At 56.4% G+C, this 20,312-nt stretch overlaps 2 protein-coding genes across 2 annotated transcripts; one reads left to right on the top strand and one right to left on the bottom strand.

Annotated features, from left to right (window-relative positions):
* Window positions 1-3,005: 3,005 nt before the first annotated feature.
* Window positions 3,006-8,027, top strand: PTGDR2 (prostaglandin D2 receptor 2). Its single transcript, XM_010987055.3, has 2 exons — window positions 3,006-3,244; window positions 5,492-8,027. Exon 2 carries the CDS (start codon window positions 5,500-5,502, stop codon window positions 6,697-6,699), a length of 1,200 nt encoding a protein of 399 aa, XP_010985357.3. The 5' UTR covers window positions 3,006-3,244; window positions 5,492-5,499; the 3' UTR covers window positions 6,700-8,027.
* Window positions 8,028-8,142: 115 nt separating this feature from the next.
* On the bottom strand, window positions 8,143-15,406 carry CCDC86 (coiled-coil domain containing 86). Its single transcript, XM_010986993.3, has 4 exons — window positions 14,553-15,406; window positions 10,980-11,109; window positions 9,184-9,258; window positions 8,143-8,993 (listed from the first exon to the last, which is right to left on the bottom strand). The coding sequence occupies exons 1-4, from the start codon at window positions 15,308-15,310 to the stop codon at window positions 8,874-8,876; spliced, it is 1,083 nt and encodes a 360-aa protein (XP_010985295.1). The 5' UTR covers window positions 15,311-15,406; the 3' UTR covers window positions 8,143-8,873.
* Window positions 15,407-20,312: the final 4,906 nt, after the last annotated feature.

A 20,312-nucleotide genomic window follows, 5' to 3' on the forward strand; every position in this document is an offset into this window, starting at 1 on the left:
CTGGGGCACTGGACCCCAGGGTGACTTTAAGGCTACTCTGGGAGTCTGGACACTTCCCCACAGGCAGCAGAGTCCCAGCAGAGCTCTGTTAGGTTCAGATTTTTCTCCTCTGGGGCAGTAGGTGGGTTGATGCAGAGATGGACCTGATTTTGGCTCTTTCTGTCTCTGACATCAAGTCCTAAGCCATGGAGATGGCTGTGTTTCAGGGACTAAGGCGTGTGCCCTGGGGATGGCTGCATCTTTCTCCCGGTCCTGGCGGGTCACTGGTCAGGGCTGAGGTTGAAGACTCGCCCCTCCCTCTCCCTCCTGGTGCTCAGAGAATCGAGGCTGAAATGGCTCTTTTGGCATCTATCCCTCCCCACCCTTCAGTTGAGATGCCAGCTCCTGTGGGCCCCTTTCTCTCCCCTTAATCTATAACCCCTTCAAGGTAGTCCTGGCAGCTGGAACAAAGCACATCCCCCTGCCTTCTGCTCTCCCAAATTCTGTGTGGCAAGGCCCAGCCCCACCGAGGTCCTCGCATCAGAATCATCGCAGACAACAGCAGCAGAGCCCCCTTGGTTAAAAGCCCCTGCTCTCTGCCGGGACCCAGCTCTGCTCCCTGCTCTGAGCGCATCAGACCCAAGGACCGAGTTCTCCATCCCAGCAGAACCAGTGGCTGCAGCATCACCCCCACCCGCCTCAGGGGAACTTGATAGGAACACAGGTGCCCAGGCTGCCCCCTAGACCTGCTGAATCAGACCCTCTGGTGGTGGGGACAAGCCCTCCAGGAGGTTCTGACTCACATTCAAGGTGAGACTGGCCGGTCTATATGCCATTTTAGGCCCTTGCCAAGGCCCTGGTCACCCTCCTCCAGACTCTGAGCTCCGAGAGGGCCCGTCTGATAGTCTGGGGGTCCTCCTGCACAAGACTTTCAGACTGGATTTTCTCTCCCTTGGATTCAGCCTGCCCCGTGTCTCCTGGTCACAGCAGGTGCCTGTTCTCTGCTTTCTGCTAGGGAGGCTGGGGGGCCCGGGGCCCCATTGCTCATGAGACTCTTTCTCTCAAGTGCCCAGTGCTGAAATCCGGTGCTCTCGGTTCCTGAAACCCAGGGAGGAGGCACATCCTGCCCCGAGCCCCGGCTCCCTCCCGCCTCTGGCACCCTCCGTGTGGAGAGGTGGGACTTGGAGTCTGGTGTGTGCGGGAGGCTGGTTTCCACCGTGGGAATGCAGCTGACAAGCCATCAAGAACAAACATCCCCGCTCCTTGTTTAGAAAATGCCTTAAGACCCTGCTCATCTGGAGTACTTTTTTTTTTAGTAACTTTTCATAAATCATCCTCTGGGAGGGTTGGGAGACAAGTCACCACAGTGATTATAAGACTGAAAACAAGGGTTGGAGGTAGGGTCAGAGGAGTGAGGAGTTCAGCCTTGCGAAGGGTTGAATGGGAGAGATGGGGGAAGGCCAGAGGAGCGAGGGTCTCAGCTGAGAAGCACCTTAGCAGGGCTGCCATGAATGGTTGCACAGAATGTTCACTGTGCAAGGACATCTGGTAGAGGGGGTGAGGGAGGGCTGGGCCCCCACCTGACGCCCTAGAGCTGAGTCTAGAGGAGGGAAGGGGGGATGCTTTCTAAGCCCAAAGAGCAGTGTACAAACTTGTACACAACTTGGGGGCGGGGGATGTGCAGAAGGAACTCCTTTAAAAAACTCCTATTTCACTGCAGTGACTTGCCCAAGGTCACGCACCACACTCCACTGCCTGCGTGGCCTTAGAGGACGTCCATGGCTCAGCAGGTCGTGTGTGTGTGTGGGGGGGGGGCGCGGGTGGGGATGAAGGTACTTTCCGCAAAGTGGAATGGAAATGCCCACCTGGGGAGGGCCGCAGGCACCCGCCTGTAGAAGACGGAGCCTCTGTGTCACTACGAGGAAAGAGGACATTTCCTTAGCGCTAATGATTTGTTTAATCAAGGCACTTACTGATCTGCCAGCCTGGATGACAGTGAGAAATAAGAGCCTCAAGACATTTGTCAACTCAGGATTGCAATCTCTCAACAGGTTTATCAAGGGCCAAGCCCTTTATTCAGCCTGTACTAAAATGGAAGGTTCTCGCAGAGTGAATTCCACGTGGAAGGAAGGGGGTGCCCTTGTCCTGATTTGGGGGTCCTGAGTTCTTAACGTGTTTTGAGCATCTCCTGGGTGCCGGGATGCTGAGGCTGAAGGAAAGGTTGGTCAGCACAGGGAAGTGAAGACGTAGGGAACAGTGAAATGCAGGTTTACAGTTCAGTCATCTCATTCATGGGCTTTGAGCCCAGCTGGTTTTAAATAAAAGCTGGGGAGGAGGGTGTAGCTCAGAGCTGGAGTGCCTGCTTAGCACGTACAAGGTCCTGGGTTCAATCCCCAGCACCAGAGTTACAAAACCAACCAACCTAATCACCCACTCCCAAAATAAATAAACAAAAGCTGCATTGCCTTCACCCCACAGCCTCATACCCATCTCTCCCCCAGAGGGGAGGAAAAAATCCACCTGATTTTCATGAGCACCTACTGTGTGCTTTGTGATCGAGGGCACCTCACTCAACCTGGGAGGCGACACTGTCGCTCTGGTCACAGACTACCAGGCTGGGGCCAGCAAGGGGAAGCAGCTTACCTCCCAGCTAGGGCTGTGGGCAGCATGGGCAGCCAGGCCGGTGCTCTCACCACCGCCCCTTCCCATCCTGCCCTCCTGCCACCCTCACACGCGGACCCCGTGTGGCCTGGGCATCTTGGAGGAGATGCAGGGGTTTCTTCCCTGAGGATGACGGGGTCAGGGGAGGGCAGCCCCGGCCAGAGGACAGCTGGACAGGATGCCCTCTTCCTTATGCACTTCTGTGCATACCTGTCACTCTCAAAGCACCCCCTCGCCCCCACGCACAAGCACACTTTCTGGCCCACACCTATTTCCCCACGTGTACTATGTACTTGACATCACGTTTCTGCAAAGTCTCCCTCACCAAGGGAGAGGGCGTAGGCAGGGCTGCCAGTAGTTACGCCCAGTCCCCATCAATGGGATCGATGCTAAACACCAGTGTGACAACTCATTCTCCAGCTGTCCCCGCCTCCCCCCACCCCACACTGAAATACACGCACGCACACACACACACTCTGGGCTGACAGCTATTTCCTCCCTCAGCCTCACTCCCCTGCCTCTGCCTGCTCGGTGCCTCTTGTTCGACTGTCGCCAGAAGCTGACAGCCTCCAGGGCTGGAATCCTGTGCTCCCTTTGTGCCCAGGTAAGGAGTCGGTGGCCTGGGGGCTGGGCAGCCTCAGGGCCCTCTCTGGACCCAGGAGAGAAGGCACAGTTGTATTGGGGATAGGGCTGTTACCAGCTAGGGTGGCAGGGGGTTGGATTGACCAAAGGACTTGCAGCTCAGAGGAGGGAAGGACTGCACTTTCTTAGGTCCTAACTAGATGTCAGGCACGGTGGTGAACCATGAGCACTTCTCTTTCCGGACTCACTTGCAGCCCAGGTGGGAGGGTTACACCAGCAGTCTTAAGGTAACGGACCCAGGTTCACCCAGCCTGGAAGTCGAGGAGCTGGGATTCAAACCCCGGTCTCTTACTCCAAAGGCTTGTGTTCTTTGGCCCCAGCTCCCTATCCAAACAAGACCCTGGCCACTGGGCTCCCTAGAATCATGGGAGGCTGGGGTCCGGGCTCCGTCAGCCAGAAGGCCCAGGCTGGTTGGGTTGCCAGGGTTCAGCAGGACTGTGCATCCTCATGGAACTTAGAGTGGGCTGAAGGGAATGTTTGAGCACAGAGAGGAGACAGCATGTGTCTGTGTGCTGTGGGTGGAGTTCCCGCTCCCGGGCTGCAGCTGAGGAACACAGGGCAAGTCGCTGTGCTTCTCTGACCCTCTGTTTCCTCTTCTGAAAAAGAGGGTCTCACAGGGTCACTATGAGTGTAATTGCCCTGCAGACTCTAGAAATATGAGCCTTCTCAGGGAGGGTGGACCCAACAGCTCCCCTCCCATCCATCTGCATGTCCCCAGCTCCAAGTGGCTCACCTGCCAAAGAGAGTCTAGTTTGATATCCGGGGCCCTCACATTCCAAAGGACCGTGGTCCCTGGGGGAGGGTGTGGATTTTCTCATCCTGGCCAACAGTGTCTCTTCTGGAAAGACGAAGACTGAAGACCACTTCCCCCTCCCTCCCCCACTTCCCTGCTCTCCCTCCATCATCTCACGCTTGAAGCAGAGGCAGAGGAAGGAGAACAGGCTGAGTACTGAACTGCTGCTCCTCCACATGCCTGTGTTGTCTGGGTGGCTCTGGGCAAGTTATTCAAACACTTGAGTCTCAGTTTCATCTGCAAAACGGGATGGAGAGAACTTCTAGCACCTTCCGTGATATCTGTGAGCAAGAAAGCACCTATGGAAAGGACCTGCCACAGTCCCTGGCAGGCCGCGGGTGGCCCTGCGCAATCTGAGTTCCCAACCCCTGCTGCCTGCCGGTCCCCACCTCCTGCAGGTGGCCTCCCGCCCTGATCTCCTCTGCTCTCACCGATCTCCACCGGCTTCATATCAGATGGTCTCGGGTTCTTGATGAGGCTACGGGCGCGCACACTTGGGGTGTCTGCACATCAGCCAGAGGCTGGCTTCTCCAGTGCTGACCTGAGTAGCTGCTCGATAAACAGCTGTTGAATGAGTGTGTGATCAAGTGAATGAATGAACAGGGCTGGGTTTCCTGGAGCTGGCAGAGTGGCTGTGGCTGCCCCGGGCAGGGGAGAGGACTTTTGGCCCTACCGGGCCTCCAGAGCCCAAATCTGGCAGTTCCTCCTGCCCAGCTCTCTCCCTGCTCTTATCTTATTTCCTCTTCAACTATCAAACTAGGCGCTGGCTGCACTGTTTGCAGTCAACACACCCAACCAACCACCACTGTGGAAGCGAAGGGCCACACAGAGGATATGCAGAGAGGCAAGGTCTAGGGGTGCTGTGGGTAGGTGGGTGCGGGCTGCATTTTTTAAAGGCACAGACTCCTCCTTCCGTTCCCATCCCCAGCCCAGTTGAATCCTCTTGCCCATTAGGTGGAGACTTGCTCACATCCCAGTGCTCTGGGGATTGGGGAAAGGAGCCCAGCATGGCCCGACCTTGGTTCCTATTTCTCCAAATGATCTTAGACCATCCAGTTGAAAATAACCACGCCACTGATGTAGCGCTTACTGCGTGCCAGGCTCTGTTTGAAATGCTTATATGTATGTTAACTCCTTTAATTCTCCCAACAACCCTATGACCTGGATCCTGCTGTGAGCGACACTCATGTTACAGAGGAGGAAACAGGCTGAGGAGGGTGAAATGGCTCGCCCAAGGTCACACAGTGAGCGGTGGAGGGGCTGGGATGTTATCCCCCATCTTACTGCCCTTGCTCAACTTCACTGGTCCCCAGCGGCATCATCCGTGACACTCATGGGTCAGGGTCCCATCTCCCGGCCAGGGGCCCCTGATGTTCCTGCACCGCCCACCTCAGCACCGCCCTCTCTCCGCTGCAGAGCCCACCATGTTGGCCAACGTCACCATGAAGCCGCTCTGTCCGGTCCTGGAGCAGATGAGCCGCCTCCAAAGCCACAGCAACTCCAGCATCCGCTATATGGACCATGTGTCGGTGCTGCTACACGGGCTGGCCTCGCTGCTGGGCCTGGTGGAAAACGGACTCATCCTTTTCGTGGTGGGCTGCCGCATGCGCCAGACGGTGGTCACCACCTGGGTGCTGCACCTGGCGTTGTCGGACCTGCTGGCCAGCGCCTCCCTGCCCTTCTTCACCTACTTTCTGGCCGTGGGCCACTCGTGGGAGCTGGGCACCACCTTCTGTAAGCTGCACTCCTCCATCTTCTTCCTCAACATGTTCGCCAGCGGCTTCCTGCTCAGCGCCATCAGCCTGGACCGCTGCCTGCAGGTCGTGCGGCCCGTGTGGGCCCAGAACCATCGCACGGTGGCGGCCGCCCACAAGGTGTGCCTGGCGCTCTGGGCCCTGGCGGTGCTCAACACCGCGCCCTACTTCGTGTTCCGCGACACCATCCCGCGGCTGGACGGGCGCATCATGTGCTACTACAACGTGCTGCTCCTGAACCCCGGGCCTGACCGCAACGCCACGTGCAACTTGCGCCAGACGGCCTTGGCCGTCAGCAAGTTCCTGCTGGCCTTCGCGGTGCCGCTGGCCATCATCGCCTCCAGCCACGCGGCCGTGAGCGCGCAGCTGCGCCACCGCGGCAGCCGGCGGTCCAGCCGCTTCGTGCGCCTGGTGGCGGCCGTGGTGGCGGCCTTCACGCTCTGCTGGGGGCCCTACCACGTGTTCAGCGTGCTGGAGGCGCGGGCGCACTGGGACCCCGCGCTGCGGCCGCTCGCCTGGCGCGGGCTGCCCTTCGTCACCAGCCTGGCCTTCTTCAACAGCGTGGTCAATCCGCTGCTCTACGTGCTCACCTGCCCCGACGTGCTGCGCAAGCTGCGGCGCTCGCTGCGCAGCGTGCTGGAGAGCGTGCTGGTGGACGACAGCGAGCTGGGCGGCGCGGGCAGCAGCCGCCGCCGCCGCGCCTCCTCCTCCTCCGCCGCGCCGGGCCGCCGCCGCCCGCCCGCGCTCGGGCCCGCGCGCCTGCTCGGCTGGCTGCGGGGCAGCGGCGGGGCGCCCCCGCAGAGGGGCCGCGCCCCGTCCCAGGACGAGCGGGGGCCCCTGAACCGGGCGCTGAGCACCACCTCCGGGTAGGAGGCGCGGCCGCGGACCTGCCCGCCTCGGGCCGTTCTCCCCGGGAGGCAAGGGCAGGGCGCACAGCGCGCAGCAGCTCCCCGAGGCCTCCCTCCAGCCCGCGGTAAAATGCAGATATCCCGCCTCCAGCCTCGGCGGTCTCCGTGCGGGCCCAGGAATCTGCATTTTATAACGTCCCGCGAACATCAGTGAATCCTTTTCGGAAACAAAGTTGAGTTAAAGCAATGCTTCTCCAACTTTACTGTGGGTCGGTCACCCAGGGGTCCCGTTAAAGAACAGACTGACTGAGCAGGGGGGGGGGTGGGGGTGCTGAGAGTCTCCCTTTCCAACACGCTCCCAGGAGGCGACGACGTCAGAGCTACTGGCCGGCGGACCACACACTTGGAGTAACATGGGGTTAAAGTCCCACGACTTCTCGAACTAGGGCAGTGGACCCCCAAGGTACACAGGAGCTGTTTTAGCAGGTAATGGGTGGGGTGGATTTTTACTTTAAACCAGTGATAGATTTGGGGGGTAGAAAGTGAAAGGTTTGGGAAGCACCGTTCCAGTCTCACTTTTTCACTTTAGCCATTTAGTTGCCCTTTACTGAGTGAGACGCTTTATCCCACAATCTCAAGGGCTAGGTTCTGTCAGTCCCGCTTCTTAGCCACGTATAAAGAGAAGTGCAGGGAGGTTAAGTAACCCGCCCAACATACAGGGTCTGCTCACTAACCATTAAGCACTACCTGTTCAGTGACCACTTAGTATGTGATAGAACACCCCCCACATACCCCAGGTCCTCTAGATGTGTGGGAGGGAGCCCCCCTCTCCACCTGACTGACCCAGCATTGTCCAATGTCTACATGGTGCAAGAAGCAAGGGGTGCTCTGGTCAAATGTTCCGGAAACCTGGGGCATCATTACTGAAGGTCTTTAGTATCTGACTGTGCATGGCAGCCTCCGAGACCACAGCCTGTGACATTTCCTAGCTAATCTGACACTGTACAGGCCCAGAGCTCGGCAGGACAACCTCTGGGCAGTGCTGGTAATCCCTAGATCTGTGCAGCACCCACCTCCTGACCACACAGGGGCTGGGCAGCTGACCCCCAACTTGTAGGTGTGAGGGGTAACTTGTCATAGCTTCTCCACTGTACCGTGTCCGTTTAGCTCTGCATCCCAGGGCGTGGCGCAGAGGTGGCGCCAGCACACGTTCGTTCGGGGGATGAAATGTTAGTGGAAGAGCTGGGGGAGAAACTCTCTTGGGATCTCGGCCCAGTGCTCTCTGTGCCACCACCTACAGCTGAGGTCCCAGTGCCAGGCAAGGTCCGGCCCACAGCCAGCGCTCAGCACACGGAGCAGTTGATGGACAACTGACTGAATGGACATCCCATCCTGACGCCTCGCCTATGCTCCCCCCTGCCTCCTCCCTGGCCTCACTCAACACATGGTGCCATCTGACACACAATAAATTGTATTTGTTTATTATGTTTTCTCCACCAGAATGAAAGCTCCTTGAAGGCAGGGACTTTTGTCTATATTCACTGGTACCTAGAATTGTGCCTGTACATAGCAGGGGTTTAATAAAAATATTTTTGCTATAGATTGAATTGGCATGAGTTAATCAGATCTTTGGGGCTTCTGCAGAGTCCGGTACAGGAAAGGGGGAGCTAGAGAGACCCTGCCCCCTCCCCATTTTAACCATAAGTGTTTACAAGTGGGGCAGGCTGGATTCAGTCTGCTGGGTGACAGGGTCAGCTGGGGGCAGAGGGACCCAGAGCAGCCTTTGGGAAGATGTGGGGGGAGCTGGACTCCTGCCTTCTGGCCTCCTGGCCTGGGTTGAACCTACGACTTTGAGATAGAACGTAGACATTTTGGAGAGTCATCCTCCAGTCACCAGCTCCCTGAGGAACCAGAAATTACTCTCCTTGGTTTGAAGGCACTTGGAGAGAAGGGGGAAGGAAAAGGGGGGAGTTACCCTCTTCCCATCCCCAGGCTCTGCCAGGTCCCAGCCTCCTTCTGGGCCTCTGGCCCACAAAGACCTGCCCCTGAGCCCTCAAAGGCTCAAGCCCAGTCTTGGGTGAGGTCCCTGTTTTGGAACCAGAGTTGGAGTGCTGGGTCCAGGCCTGTGACCAAGGGCCCGAGAGGCGGCATGTGTGACATGGTGGTTGGCCACAGAAGGCCTCGGCTGTCCTGAGCTCAGATCTTGGCTGCTGGCCGCTGGGGCGGCTGTTTCTGCAGCTGGGCCAGCGTGTCCCGCTTCTCAATGGAGCGCAGCTGCTTCTTCTTCGCCCGCTTGAGCTTGGCAGGGTTTCGGATCTGGGGGTGGGGGTCAGGAGGGTGTTAGTGTGGCCTGTTCTCCACCCTGTTCCCCTGGGAAAGGGAGCCCACTCTCGGGGGCCTGGGGAGGCAGCATGAGTGGGGGCTGTGTACCAGCGGTGCCGAGGCATCTGGAACACAACGCCCGGCCTGGCCATGGCCCCCCAACCCTGACTAGGGCAACACTCACCACTTGAACAATCTCCGCCTTCCGCTCATTCTCCAGGCGGCGTCTCAGGTTCTCTGCGCGGCGCTGCTTCTTCTCCTGCACACGTTGGGGAAAGGATGTGGGTCTGGGAGCCAAGGCAGCCCTGGCCTCCCAGGAAGGAGGTGAATAGGCCAGCTCATTCTGGCTGCAGACTGGTGCTGTGGGGGTGGAGGGCCAGCAAGGAACAGTCCCTGTGCTTGTGGGACCAGCACCCAGAGACCCACCGTGGTAGGGAGTTCCTGACCCGACCTGGTCAGGCAGCTGAGGACAGGGGCTTAGTGGGGAAGGGGAGGGGTGGGGGTAAGAAAGGAAAGTCAGGCCCATGCGGACAGTGGTCCCTCGCACCACCCACTCATCAACTGCCAGGGAGAAGGGGTGGCCGGTCCTTTCCTGCATTCCCATCTCTTGGAGTCTCCCCCTCTCCCTCGAAACCCATGTGCCCCTAGACTGCCAGGGCAGGGGTTAGGGTGGAGGCTGCAGAGAAGGGGCTCCGGAGCTCTGTGGTCCTGGTCTGAATCCTGACTCTGCCTCTTCCTGAATGGGTGACCCTGGCCAAGCTGTTTACACTCTGTGCCTCAACACCCCATCTTTAAAGTGAAGATGACTGTGATATCAGGCTGTGTGGAGGGAGAGATGAGTGAACACCCATATGGGGCTTGGACCGTCCGGCCCACTGGGAACACGTAGAAGGTGAATCTGGACAGACTCTTCCCCGCGAGTGGGAAGCCCAGTGCCCTCTGGCTCCACTAAATGCTGTCCTGGTGGGACCAGGGTGGGGATGTTGGCCTCAAATCTGTTGCAGGGTCAGGGGCCTCTCTCAGTTTTGGCAACTCAGGGTACAAAGGGTGGCCTGGGCCCCTGAGGAGAAAGGAGAAGTGACGCTTGAGCTCCCAGAGTCAGGGGAAGGGCTGGGCTGGGGGCTGGGCAGGGGCACCTCTGGAGGGGATGGTGACAAGAAGCTTCTGCCTTGCCCAAGAGGGAGCCAGGGCCGCACAGGAAGCGAGATAAGGACTCAGCACACGGTGGCAGCCGCACAGTCTGCAGGGTCATGGCCACAGGCTGAGCTGGGGTGACTCAAAGCAGGGGACATGAGACCGAGTGACTGGCCCACCCCCTCCCTTGTGGGCATACTAGGACCACAGGCTGGGGGGTGAGGTGCGTGACGACTCCCAAGCCCCAGGGACCACGAGGTAAGCGGTTTCCTACTGATAACCCCGGTCCTGGTGGACCGACACCACTGCCTCACTTTATCTGCGTGTGGCCGCTGGGGCTTCCGGGACACTAAAGCGGTTGGGCGTGAACCGTGAACCACTTCTGGCCCTGGGATGAGCGTCAGGGAGAGAACTGGGGGAAAGTGCAGGCCAGCCACTTTGCTGATGTGTGGCAGCTGTGTCCCGGGAATGACAGCAACAACACCTGGGACACCTCTGATCTGTAAACCTTTCCCATCTGAGCAGGTCCCAGGGCGGGGACCCCCGGGCCCATCTCACTGAATGCCCCTATCACCAGTGAGGGAAACTGGGGGCTTATCCTGGGCCTCCTCCCCTCCTTGGGCCTCTTATAAGCCCGGAGCTAAACGAGATGTTCCACTGGGCTTCTCTCCCCTGTGGTCCTAGACTGCGCTGCTGCTTGGGCCAGGCTCCCTGCCTCGCTGGTGCCCCCAGGCTCAAGAATGGCTCTCGACCAAATCAGCCTGCCCCAGGGAACATGTGGGAGCTTCCCCAGCCCAGGCTGGTCATAGCAGACGCCGGTGCAGCCCTGCCTGGCCGGCCCCTCACCTGCCGGCGCCTCTCCTTCTCCTCCTCCAGGTGCCGGGCGAAGTCCTTGGCCAGCTTCCTCTCCTGCCGGTCTTTCATCTTCCGCTGCCAGGATGTGCGCAGGGGCTTGTCCTGGACCATCTGGGAGAACCTGGATGGGGAAAGCGTGTGCTCCTGGAGTCCGTGGGAAGAACCCGTGCCCTCCCTCCTCTCAGCTCCGGGCCTTCTTCCCCAGAACCCAGTCAGAATCGCCTCCCCACCTCGCTGCTTACCACGCAGTCGACCCTCCGGGTCTGCAGAAACTCGGGGCAGGACAGGGCTCTGATCATGCCTGCTGCCGTTACTTGAGCCCTGGTGCCATGCCTCAGGTGGGTACACCTGTTCTCTCCATTTTACAGAGGAGCAAACCGAGGCTCAGAGAGGTTACGTGATTGCCCAAGGTCACCTTGTTCCTGAGCGGCAGTCAGTACTCGAACCCGTCTGTGGCCAGAGTCCAGACCACACAGGTCCGTCGTCAAGCTCTGCTGCTCGGGGCAATCGCAGTCAGCCCGGGCGTGAGGGCCTCTGGAGATGGGGCTCACTCCCTCCCGGGGCGCCCCCTCTGGTTCAGAACTGCGAATGGTCACAGCCCCTGCTCCCTCCCCAGCAGGGGCTGTGTGATGATGGAGCGGGTGTTAGGGGTTATCAGGGAAGTCTTGATTTTCTAAAGCGTGATAGTGACACAGTCCTAGGAGAGACCAGACTACCTCCTTAAGAATCCATGCTGCCAGGATCTACAGGTGGAATAACAGATCCGGACGTGCTGCAAAATATTCCAGGAAGACGGAAAAAATGTCGAGGAGCAAGAGGCAGCAGACCCGTAAAATGAGGAGGGCCACTGAGATGGGTGCTGAGAGCTCGGGGGTTCGTGCTCCCCTTTCCTGTAAGCTCTTTCTCCTCCAACGACTGGAAGCCGGTTCAAGTGTCCCGCAGGCCTTTATTCCCCTCAGCAGATCTCCTTGTGGCCCTCCCGCCTCCCCACCAGTTCCCAGACTTCTGAAAGAGCTCCTGTTTATCCACATCCCCTGTATGCTGCCCCAGAGTGTCACAGCAGGCCAGCCCCTCAGGGCTTTGGTGCGCCGCTGCTCCCGCCCCTGGGGTGGCTCAGTCCTGCTCCTCCCTGCCATCTTCCATCTTCCCCCTAATGCTCCATGGGAGTCTGCACACACGGTCTGGACCTTGACCCTGGGTCCGTCCACCCTCAGCCTGGTTCTGCCTCTCTCCGCCAGTCCCTGACTCTGCCTGCCTGACCCCAGCATAACCCCCCTGCTCCTTCTCCCCCTCCCCAAGGGCCTGCTGCCGAAGACCCGGCCTCCTGAGCACAGAAGGGTGGGGCTGCAGCATGGACATCCTCCCCGCCCTTAGAGCTGGGCATCCCAGATTGGGGTACTGAACCCTGGAAGACCTCACGTGCCTCCTACTGCGCCCCCTGTGCTCAGTGATGAGGTCCCTGGACTGTCCCTCAAACCCAGGAGCACACTTCCGCCTCAGGACCTCTGGTCTTTCTGTTCCTCTTGCATGGACGCTCTTCCCTGACAGCCACTCTGCCTCCCTCCCTCGCTTCATTCAGGCCTCTGCTCACAACCCTTTGGCAGGGAGGCCCTCTCTGATCACCGTGACAATGCCCCACACCCCTGCTCCTTTCCTGTCCCCACTGGGGTTTATTTTCCTATATTGCTCTTATTACTGACACATATATATTACATGTTGGTTACCTGTTTCTCACAACTGGAATGTTCTGTTTACAGCCACGTTTGCCCCCACACCCTAGCTCAACACAATATAAACTGGTTGAATGAATGAACTACCTTCTGTTCTCATTCATCTACTTGTTCAACTCATGCCTTTATGTGCTAGGCTCTGGGGGAGTCTAGCCGTGACAGGTAAAGCCCCACTTTCTGGTCTAGAGGGGAAGACGACAAGAATCACACAAGTGAACAATCTGTGCAAATGGGGGTGTGACAAAAGAGAAGCACAAGGTACAATGACAACACATAGCATGAGGACTGAACCCTGGTTGGGCTGGACAAAGGGGGCTTTTCCAGGGGGTGGTATTCAAGCTGAGCCCTGAATGATGAGTGGGGACTGACCAGGGGAAGAGACTTTCAATAGGAGGAACAGCATGTGCAAAGGCCCTAAGCTCAGAGGAAGCATCCCATGTAGGGGGAACGTGGAGAGGAGGTCAGCATGGAAGACTCTCAGTGATGATGGAGGAGGGAAGAGGAGAGAGAAGTGGAGCACAGCTCCAAGCAAACAGAAAGTCCAGAAGGGTTTCAGTTCAGGCAAGGAGGTGGGACAAAATGCCCTCTTTCTCTTGCTTTTCGATATCTCCTGCCAACCTTCTCTCCCTCTTGCTCAGCGAACTCATCTCCCTCGCCCCCACCTCCTGCAGGCCGAGTACCAGGACCCCAGGCTCCCACACTCAACTTGCTCATCACCCTCTTGCCACCCGAACGCCAACACCCTCACCTTGTTCCCCATGGCCATCAGTGGCCCCACCGTTCCCTGTGACCTCCAGGACCAAGGTGGAGGGGCAGTGCCGCCATTCACTGCTCCGACTCCTACAGTCACTCCAGTTTCTAAGTCTCTGATTGGTGACTTGAAGCAAACTACTCCATAAGTTTCAATCTTTTTTGTTTAATGGGGGAGAGTGTTGGGGGGAGGGAATAATACCTACTGCCTTGAGTCTTAGGGGCTCAACAATATGACACCTGCAAAAAGCCTCGTGTAAAGCGTGACGTACAGTCAACCCTCAGTAAATGTCCATTTCATCCTTAAAGCCCTTCCCCTATGGTCCCTCACAGCCACAAACTCCTGACTTCCCAGTGGTTCCCAGTAGCTAAAATGTGAACTGGAGCCCACCTCTCCATCTGGCAGCCTAAACCTTCCTACTGCAGCTAAGCCTCTTCCTTTGCTCAACAAGCGTCTAATCGAGCACAGAAAAGACCTCACGCTTAGTTCTCATCTACAGAGCACAGGTAAAGAGCTGTCACACCCAGACTTGGAATCAGATCTGTGCTCAGGTCCTGCCTCTACCGCTTTCAGCCTCCCCGAGCCTCAGTGACCCCTTATGAGAAATGAGGATAATCCTAACACTTGCTGCTTCATAGGGCTGATGTGTGGATTAACTGCCGCAATGCATGCTGGTCCCTGTTTGAAAGGTCCTTCCTCTGGCCAATCCTTACTAACAGCATCCTATATACACTCAGCACTTGGTAATGCTTTCTATCAAACAGGCAAATTACTGCAATAGAAAATAGTGGATGAAGACTTCACTGCTATTTATCAAGTAGTAGCTGGTTTACCTGCTTCTGCCCCCCCCCCCCTACAGAGGGCAGACAAGGGTAAGTGCGTGTTGGATGAACACACAGATTAAATGCTATGGGAGAGGTCCTTTGAGGGCACCCCTCCCAGAGATCCCAGTGCATTCTACTACATTCTGATTATAATTACCTGTTTGTGTGACACCCCCACTGATATGAGCTATCTCCAGGTTGTGCCCAGGCCCCAACACCACAGAGAACCCTACCCCTGCCCAGCTGTCCCCCACTTCACCTCTTTTTTGAGCGGTCCTTCCACACCCGCCCAGACTTGGGCTTCCCCTTCGGAATTATGGGGACCTCCTCCTTCTTCGGCTTCTTGGACGCTGGGGCCTGGACTGAGGAACCTTCTCGCTTCTTTGGTCCGAGGCTGTCTCTCCCCGACTCCCGGGCCGGAGATGGCTTGCTCGGCTCGGGCTGACCCCGTGGGGAGCCAGGCGACTCGGGTGTTAGTTCCTGTTGTGGCTGCGAGGGCTCCGGACCCGGCGCTTGTTGACCTGGATACGGCTCTGGTGATCCTGGGCCTGGCTGCTGCTGAGGGCAGGGAGACCCGGAGGGCGGCTCCTCCTCACTCTTGGCCAACGCCGAGTCCGCTTTTTCTTGGTCCTGGGAGAACTCTGGTGACTCCTCACTTGGCTTTGGCTGAAGTCGGGGGGATTCAGGACTCGATTCCGGCAGTTTCTGGGGCGACTGGAGGACTGGATCTCCCTGACTCTGGGGGGACACTGGGTCCGTCTCTGGCTGCCTTCGGGGGGACCCCAAGCCTGCCCCCTCTCGTGGGCTGGGTGACCCCGGGCTTGTCTCCAGCTGATGTCTAGGAGACCGCAGACTGGGGGGCTGCACACTCCGAGGAGACCCGGGCTCCCTCGTTTCTTCTGGGTTCGACTCGAACTCCACAAGGGCCCGTCTCGCCCGCAGACCTGCAGTGGGGTTCTCGGGTGATTCAGGCTCTAGGCCTTCTAGCCGCCGGCTGCGCCTCAGCGGGGTATCCATGGCGGGGCCTGAGTTTCCAAATCTGAGCCCACGTGCAGCCTCTAAGACAACCGGCGCCGTCCTATGACGTCAGGAGCCGCCACGTTTGTGCTGGGCAGGAGGGGCTGTTGCCGCGGAGGCCATCTTAGTGATGGGCAGAAAGGCATGGGGAGGAGTCTAGGGAGGGCGGGGCCTGGGTTTATTAGGCGCATGCGCAAAAAGCTTTGCCGCATTTACTTGTGCCTAACTTAAGATTCCGCTTTGCCTTTCCTGCGAACCCAGTTTCCTGGGGAAAAGAGAGTGTGCAGGCGAAAAAGGAAGGGGGGGGGGCGCATTTTCGGGGGAACAGAGGATTGGAGAGCAGAGATCCAGGGAACCCGCAGGCAAGGCTGGATGGGAACTTTGCCTCTAACTAACTGCTGTGCAATTGGGCAAGGGTTATACCCTTTATGGACCTCAATTTTCTTATTTGTAATATGGGTGTTTTTGCACTAGTTTACTGTATATAAAATGACCCAATCGGAGTACTCCTAACTGCCAGAGTGAATGGTACCTGGAAGATCCTGGAGGTGGGAAGTCTCAGGTCCTGAGTTGTGTGTTAATTGTAACCCTTGCTTTCTCTTCTCCCATTTTGTGCTCAAGTATAAAAATCTACGGCTCTCCCTTTATAACATTGTCAGCTTTATATATGATGCTGAGGTAAGTGTTAGATGCACCACCTCTGTCCTCTGGCATACTGGGCCCTCAGCGATTCCCCATACCCTCTCAGTTCTAGAAACAGAGGTTGGATCCTCTCTGAGCTTTCTTTCAGCCAAGGCAGCGGTCATTGTCCCAGCGTGTGAACCTGCCTCCCTCTTCCTTTGCATAGATCCAGTCGATGGCTTTGAGTTACTCACAGAATGTAACTTTCTTAGGAAGAACATCTTGGAAGATCTTTTCCAGTGTCTTCTTGTAACCTCCTGGGGATGGCTCACAGGCATCCCAGGGTCCCTGTTCTGTTGTCCCAGAAGATTCTTTTAGAAACCACTGTTTCTTCAGCTGAGGGGTTATGAGTAGGGCCTGGGAAGTTGTCCAATGGTGCTCAGGGGGCTGAGGAAGAAGGTCAGGCAGACATCCAGGGGCCTCAGTGCTGAGCACAGCCCCCACCTGCTGAATCACTCTGGAGCAGAAGTGAGAGAGTCAGATGGGGCCCAGGGTGTCTTGACTGCTGATCAGGGAGGAGGTGAGGAGGTGGAAAACCGAGGCAAGTTTCCTGGAGGATGGAAAAGTGGACTGAAGATCCCTTAAGACCTCTCACCCCTTGGCTGGTGCTACACAGCATCCAAAATGCGTCCTGATGAATTGAACCTGTTGAAGTCACCTCTCTAAGGGTAAGGTGATGGCCTGGCTTCTCCACTATCCTTCCATATTGTCAGAAACAGTGGCTCCCTTGCGCTGTAAACCTGTGTCAGTCCCTGCCTTCCTGGTGGCTCTCAGAGGCTCCATTCACAGGCTCAGCGCCCTCAGGCCCCTTGCTCCTGGACCAAGTAAGTCCTTGCAATGAGGCTTGGTCTCAGTGCCCCTGCCCAGCAGTGCAGCTCCCCACTGCATCTCCTCGCCCAGCTCTTCCAACCCCCAACTCTCAGTTCCTTAAATTCTCTGTCCCAGCCAGGAAGCCCAAATGGCCTGCCACACAGAGCCATACCTGGCGTGCATTACCAGGGCTGTGTCCCCAGCTGGAGGGATCACTCTCAAATGCTGATTGGATCCTATGCCGATTCCACTTAACATACTTCAGAGGGTGATCTCGGGTCCCCTCCAGGTGGTGTGAGAGTGGGAGGTGCTTTACAGACATTTTCAGATCAGGTGAGGAGACCCCTGATCAACATAGGCATCAAGTGATCTCTGGCCTGGAAACCCTCCGCTTCCACCCAGGCTGTTTGTCACTGTGATTATAAATAGTGTGTAGGGGCCCAGGGGAGACACCTGAATTTTTCAGAAAAGCTTGATATTACAGTCACTGTTAGGACTCTGTTGCCTTAGGCTCCTTGGCTTTCTACTGTAAATATCCCAGCCTCACGATTCAGTTATGCATATATATTTTCTTTTTCGTGTTCTTACCAGTTATTGAATATAGTTCCCTGTACTATATGGTAGGTCCTTGTTATTTGTCTATTTTTATATATAGTAGTTTGTATTTGCTAATCCCAAACTCCAAATTTTTCCCTGCCCCCCTTTCTCCTTTGGTAACCATAAGTTTGCTTTTGATGTCTGAGTCTCTTTCTGTTTTATAAATAAATTTCTTTGTGTCATTTTGTTTAGATTCCACATACAAGTGATATCATATGGTATTTGTCTGTCTTTGTCTGACTTACTTCCCTTAGCATGATGATCTCCAGGTCCACCCAGGTTGCTGCAGATGGTGTTATTTCATTCTTTTTTATGGCTGAGTAGTATTCCACTGTACATATATATACCACAACTTCTTTATCCAGTCATCTGTTGATGGGCATTTAGGTTATTTTCATGTCTTGGCTATTGTAAATAGTGCTGCTATGAACATTGGGGTGCATGTATCTTTATGAATTAGAGTTTTCTCTGGATATATGGCCAGGAGTGGGATTGCTGGATTTATTTTCTGAATAGGCTACTTGCACTTGATCCTTGTCTCAGAGTTGGCTGTGGAGGAACCAGCCAAAAACACTGGGACAAGTAATTACTGGGCCAGATATTCTTTTAAGTGCTCTCTGTGTACAAATCCTCACAACCACACTGTGAGGCAGGTGCTGTTATAACAATACCCATTTCACAGATAAAGAAACTGAGTCACAGAGAGGCTGGGACACTTGTAAAGGTCACACAGCAGATACATGGTGGAGGTGGGATCCACCTGTAGGCTTCTGATTTCAGAGCCACAACTTTGAAGAGTAAATCTCCCTGTCATCCAGGTAAGGAAACCAAGGCACAGAAAGTCTAAGGTGTTTGCCTAAAATCACGCAGCTATACATCCAGGAGCGAGGACTGCAGTTCCAGAGCTGGCAAGTTTAGTTGCCCAGCAACGGTGCCTCCCGTGGGCCTCCTTTGCCCGTTCCTCACAAGGATCCTGCTTTGTGCCCTGGGAGGTGCTGGGTGCCAGGTTGCCCCACGATTGGCTGAGGCCCCATGTGTGCATGTGCGGGGCAGAGTGTGCTGAACTGGCAATACCTCGATTTATGTAACCTGAGATCTGCTGATTGAAGGAAACCGTGTGCTTACAGATGATAGAAGATACGGATCAGGTGTTATTCGCTGAGCCATTGAGCCTCCACCCAGCCACAGTTGCTGGGCTGAGAGGGTTTGACATGTCAGGTTTGAGATGTCAGGGCCTGTATCCCTGTGGTCCTCTGCTCAGCATCAAGATCAGAGATGGCTGGGAAACAGGCCCTGGCAATACTAGCGTCACTCACTGTGCACTTGTGAAGTGCCAGGCCTCCCCTGGGTGCTCATTGAGTCCCTTAGGGTGTCGGTGCAGGAGGGTGATCACAGCAAGTGCTGAGAGTTCACTGAATGAATGAATGGGCAGGGAGGAACAGCCTCGGGTTACCCACAAGGAAATCCAAGGCTGGGAGAGGGTGCAAGGGCAGGACTGGATCTCGGGGCTTCACGACTCTAAACCCAAGCCCTCGCTCTCACATCCACCCGCCCCAGGGTCAGAAGACGGGCTGAGAATATGTAAGGATTTCCTCAGTCTAGGAGGTTGGATCCGGCCACTGGGACATCGCCAGGTGTGGCTGGAGTGAGGGCAGGACCCTGATGAGGCAGAGGCGTTACTGGGAGTTGGGCTGCCATTGCCTGCCCTTCACTGGGTCACACGGGTCCAGGCTGCTCTCTCTTTTACTCAGAAGTCTCAAGCACTTGAAGACAGTCTTCCTGAAGCTCCCCCAGAATTGTCTTTTATCCAGGCTGAACGTCTGCTCCTACAGCTGTGTCTCCCACGACAACACAATCAATCTTCCAGGATGTGGCATCCGGAGCTCCCTGAGGTCCCCCGGAGCCGAGTGGATTTGTCACCTCTGTCCTCCGTGATGCTTATTGGTGTGGCCAGGTGCCCATCCTCTTCCTAGCGGTGAGCCGCCAATTGATACCCTCCATCTGCTTCCAGCTGCCGATCCCTGGATGCTGGACGTGAGCTGTTGGCTTTTCTGGGCAAGTGCAGGATTTGTCATTTGGCCTTGTTGCCCTTTGTTCTGACCTTTCTGAAGACCTTGCTGTCCTCCTTCAATATTTGCTCCCCAAGCCTCCTTTGTGTGAACAGCTGCTCTGGGCATCTTGAATCAGGCCCACCAAGAACCTGCAGCAAGGCTGGGGTTATCACATCACTTCTTATCATGGGCTCTTATCTTGGAGATTTATCTTTTCTGTGTGTTCCCAACAGCTCACAAGGAATTTTGGATCCTCAAGAGGCGGGGGCAAGACCTCAGCAGAGGAGCACCTGGGACCCCTGATGTGAAGCCATCCAGTTGTCCATGCAGGGCATTGCCAGGGTGCAAGGAAGTTGATTGGATTATAAAGGGGCCTCTTTGCAAAGCTCTCGGGTACCTGCAAGGCTTATCTCCTGATCCCTCACAGCATCCGCAGGTTTTGCTGACACAGGAAGGGGTAGACAAGCTACTGCATTGCAAGACCTCTCCCTGCCCCCCTACCCCCTGCCAGCTTCCACAGTGTTTCCCTGCCCTGTGCAGGCAGGCAGTCAGTGGGGGTGGGTTGAGGAATGAACACCTGTGCCCCAGGTGGGAAGAAGTTACCCCAAGAAGCGGGGCATGGCTGTTCATGCCCCATCTTACCCTCACCCCAAAGTGTCTAATTGCAATGTTTCCCAAACTTGGGTGAGCATCAGAATCACATGGAAGACACGTTAAAATGTAGATTTCTGGGCTCCAACCCCAGACATGATGAGTCAGTAGGTCCAGGACAGGCCTGAAGGTCTGTCTGCATTTCTACATGCTCCCAGGTGATGCCTCTGCCAGTGTGTGGACCGCACTTGGAAGAGCTGTGTCCTGCAAGA

The sequence above is a fragment of the Camelus dromedarius genome, chromosome 12, assembly GCF_036321535.1.
Source record: "Camelus dromedarius isolate mCamDro1 chromosome 12, mCamDro1.pat, whole genome shotgun sequence".
In the NCBI taxonomy this organism is placed as follows: Eukaryota; Metazoa; Chordata; class Mammalia; order Artiodactyla; family Camelidae; genus Camelus; species Camelus dromedarius.

Bases quoted from the DNA above. Each gene is read 5' to 3' on its own strand.
- CCDC86 (XM_010986993.3), bottom strand. From the start codon at position 15,310: ATGGATACCCCGCTGAGGCGCAGCCGGCGGCTAGAAGGCCTAGAGCCT. The intron at 11,110-14,552 runs GTGAAGTGGGGG...TTCCCCATCCAG, and splicing joins AAGGACCGCTCAAAAAAGAG to GTTCTCCCAGATGGTCCAGG. The intron at 9,259-10,979 runs GTGAGGGGCCGG...CAACGTGTGCAG, and splicing joins AGAAGGAGAGGCGCCGGCAG to GAGAAGAAGCAGCGCCGCGC.
- PTGDR2 (XM_010987055.3), top strand. From the start codon at position 5,500: ATGTTGGCCAACGTCACCATGAAGCCGCTCTGTCCGGTCCTGGAGCAG.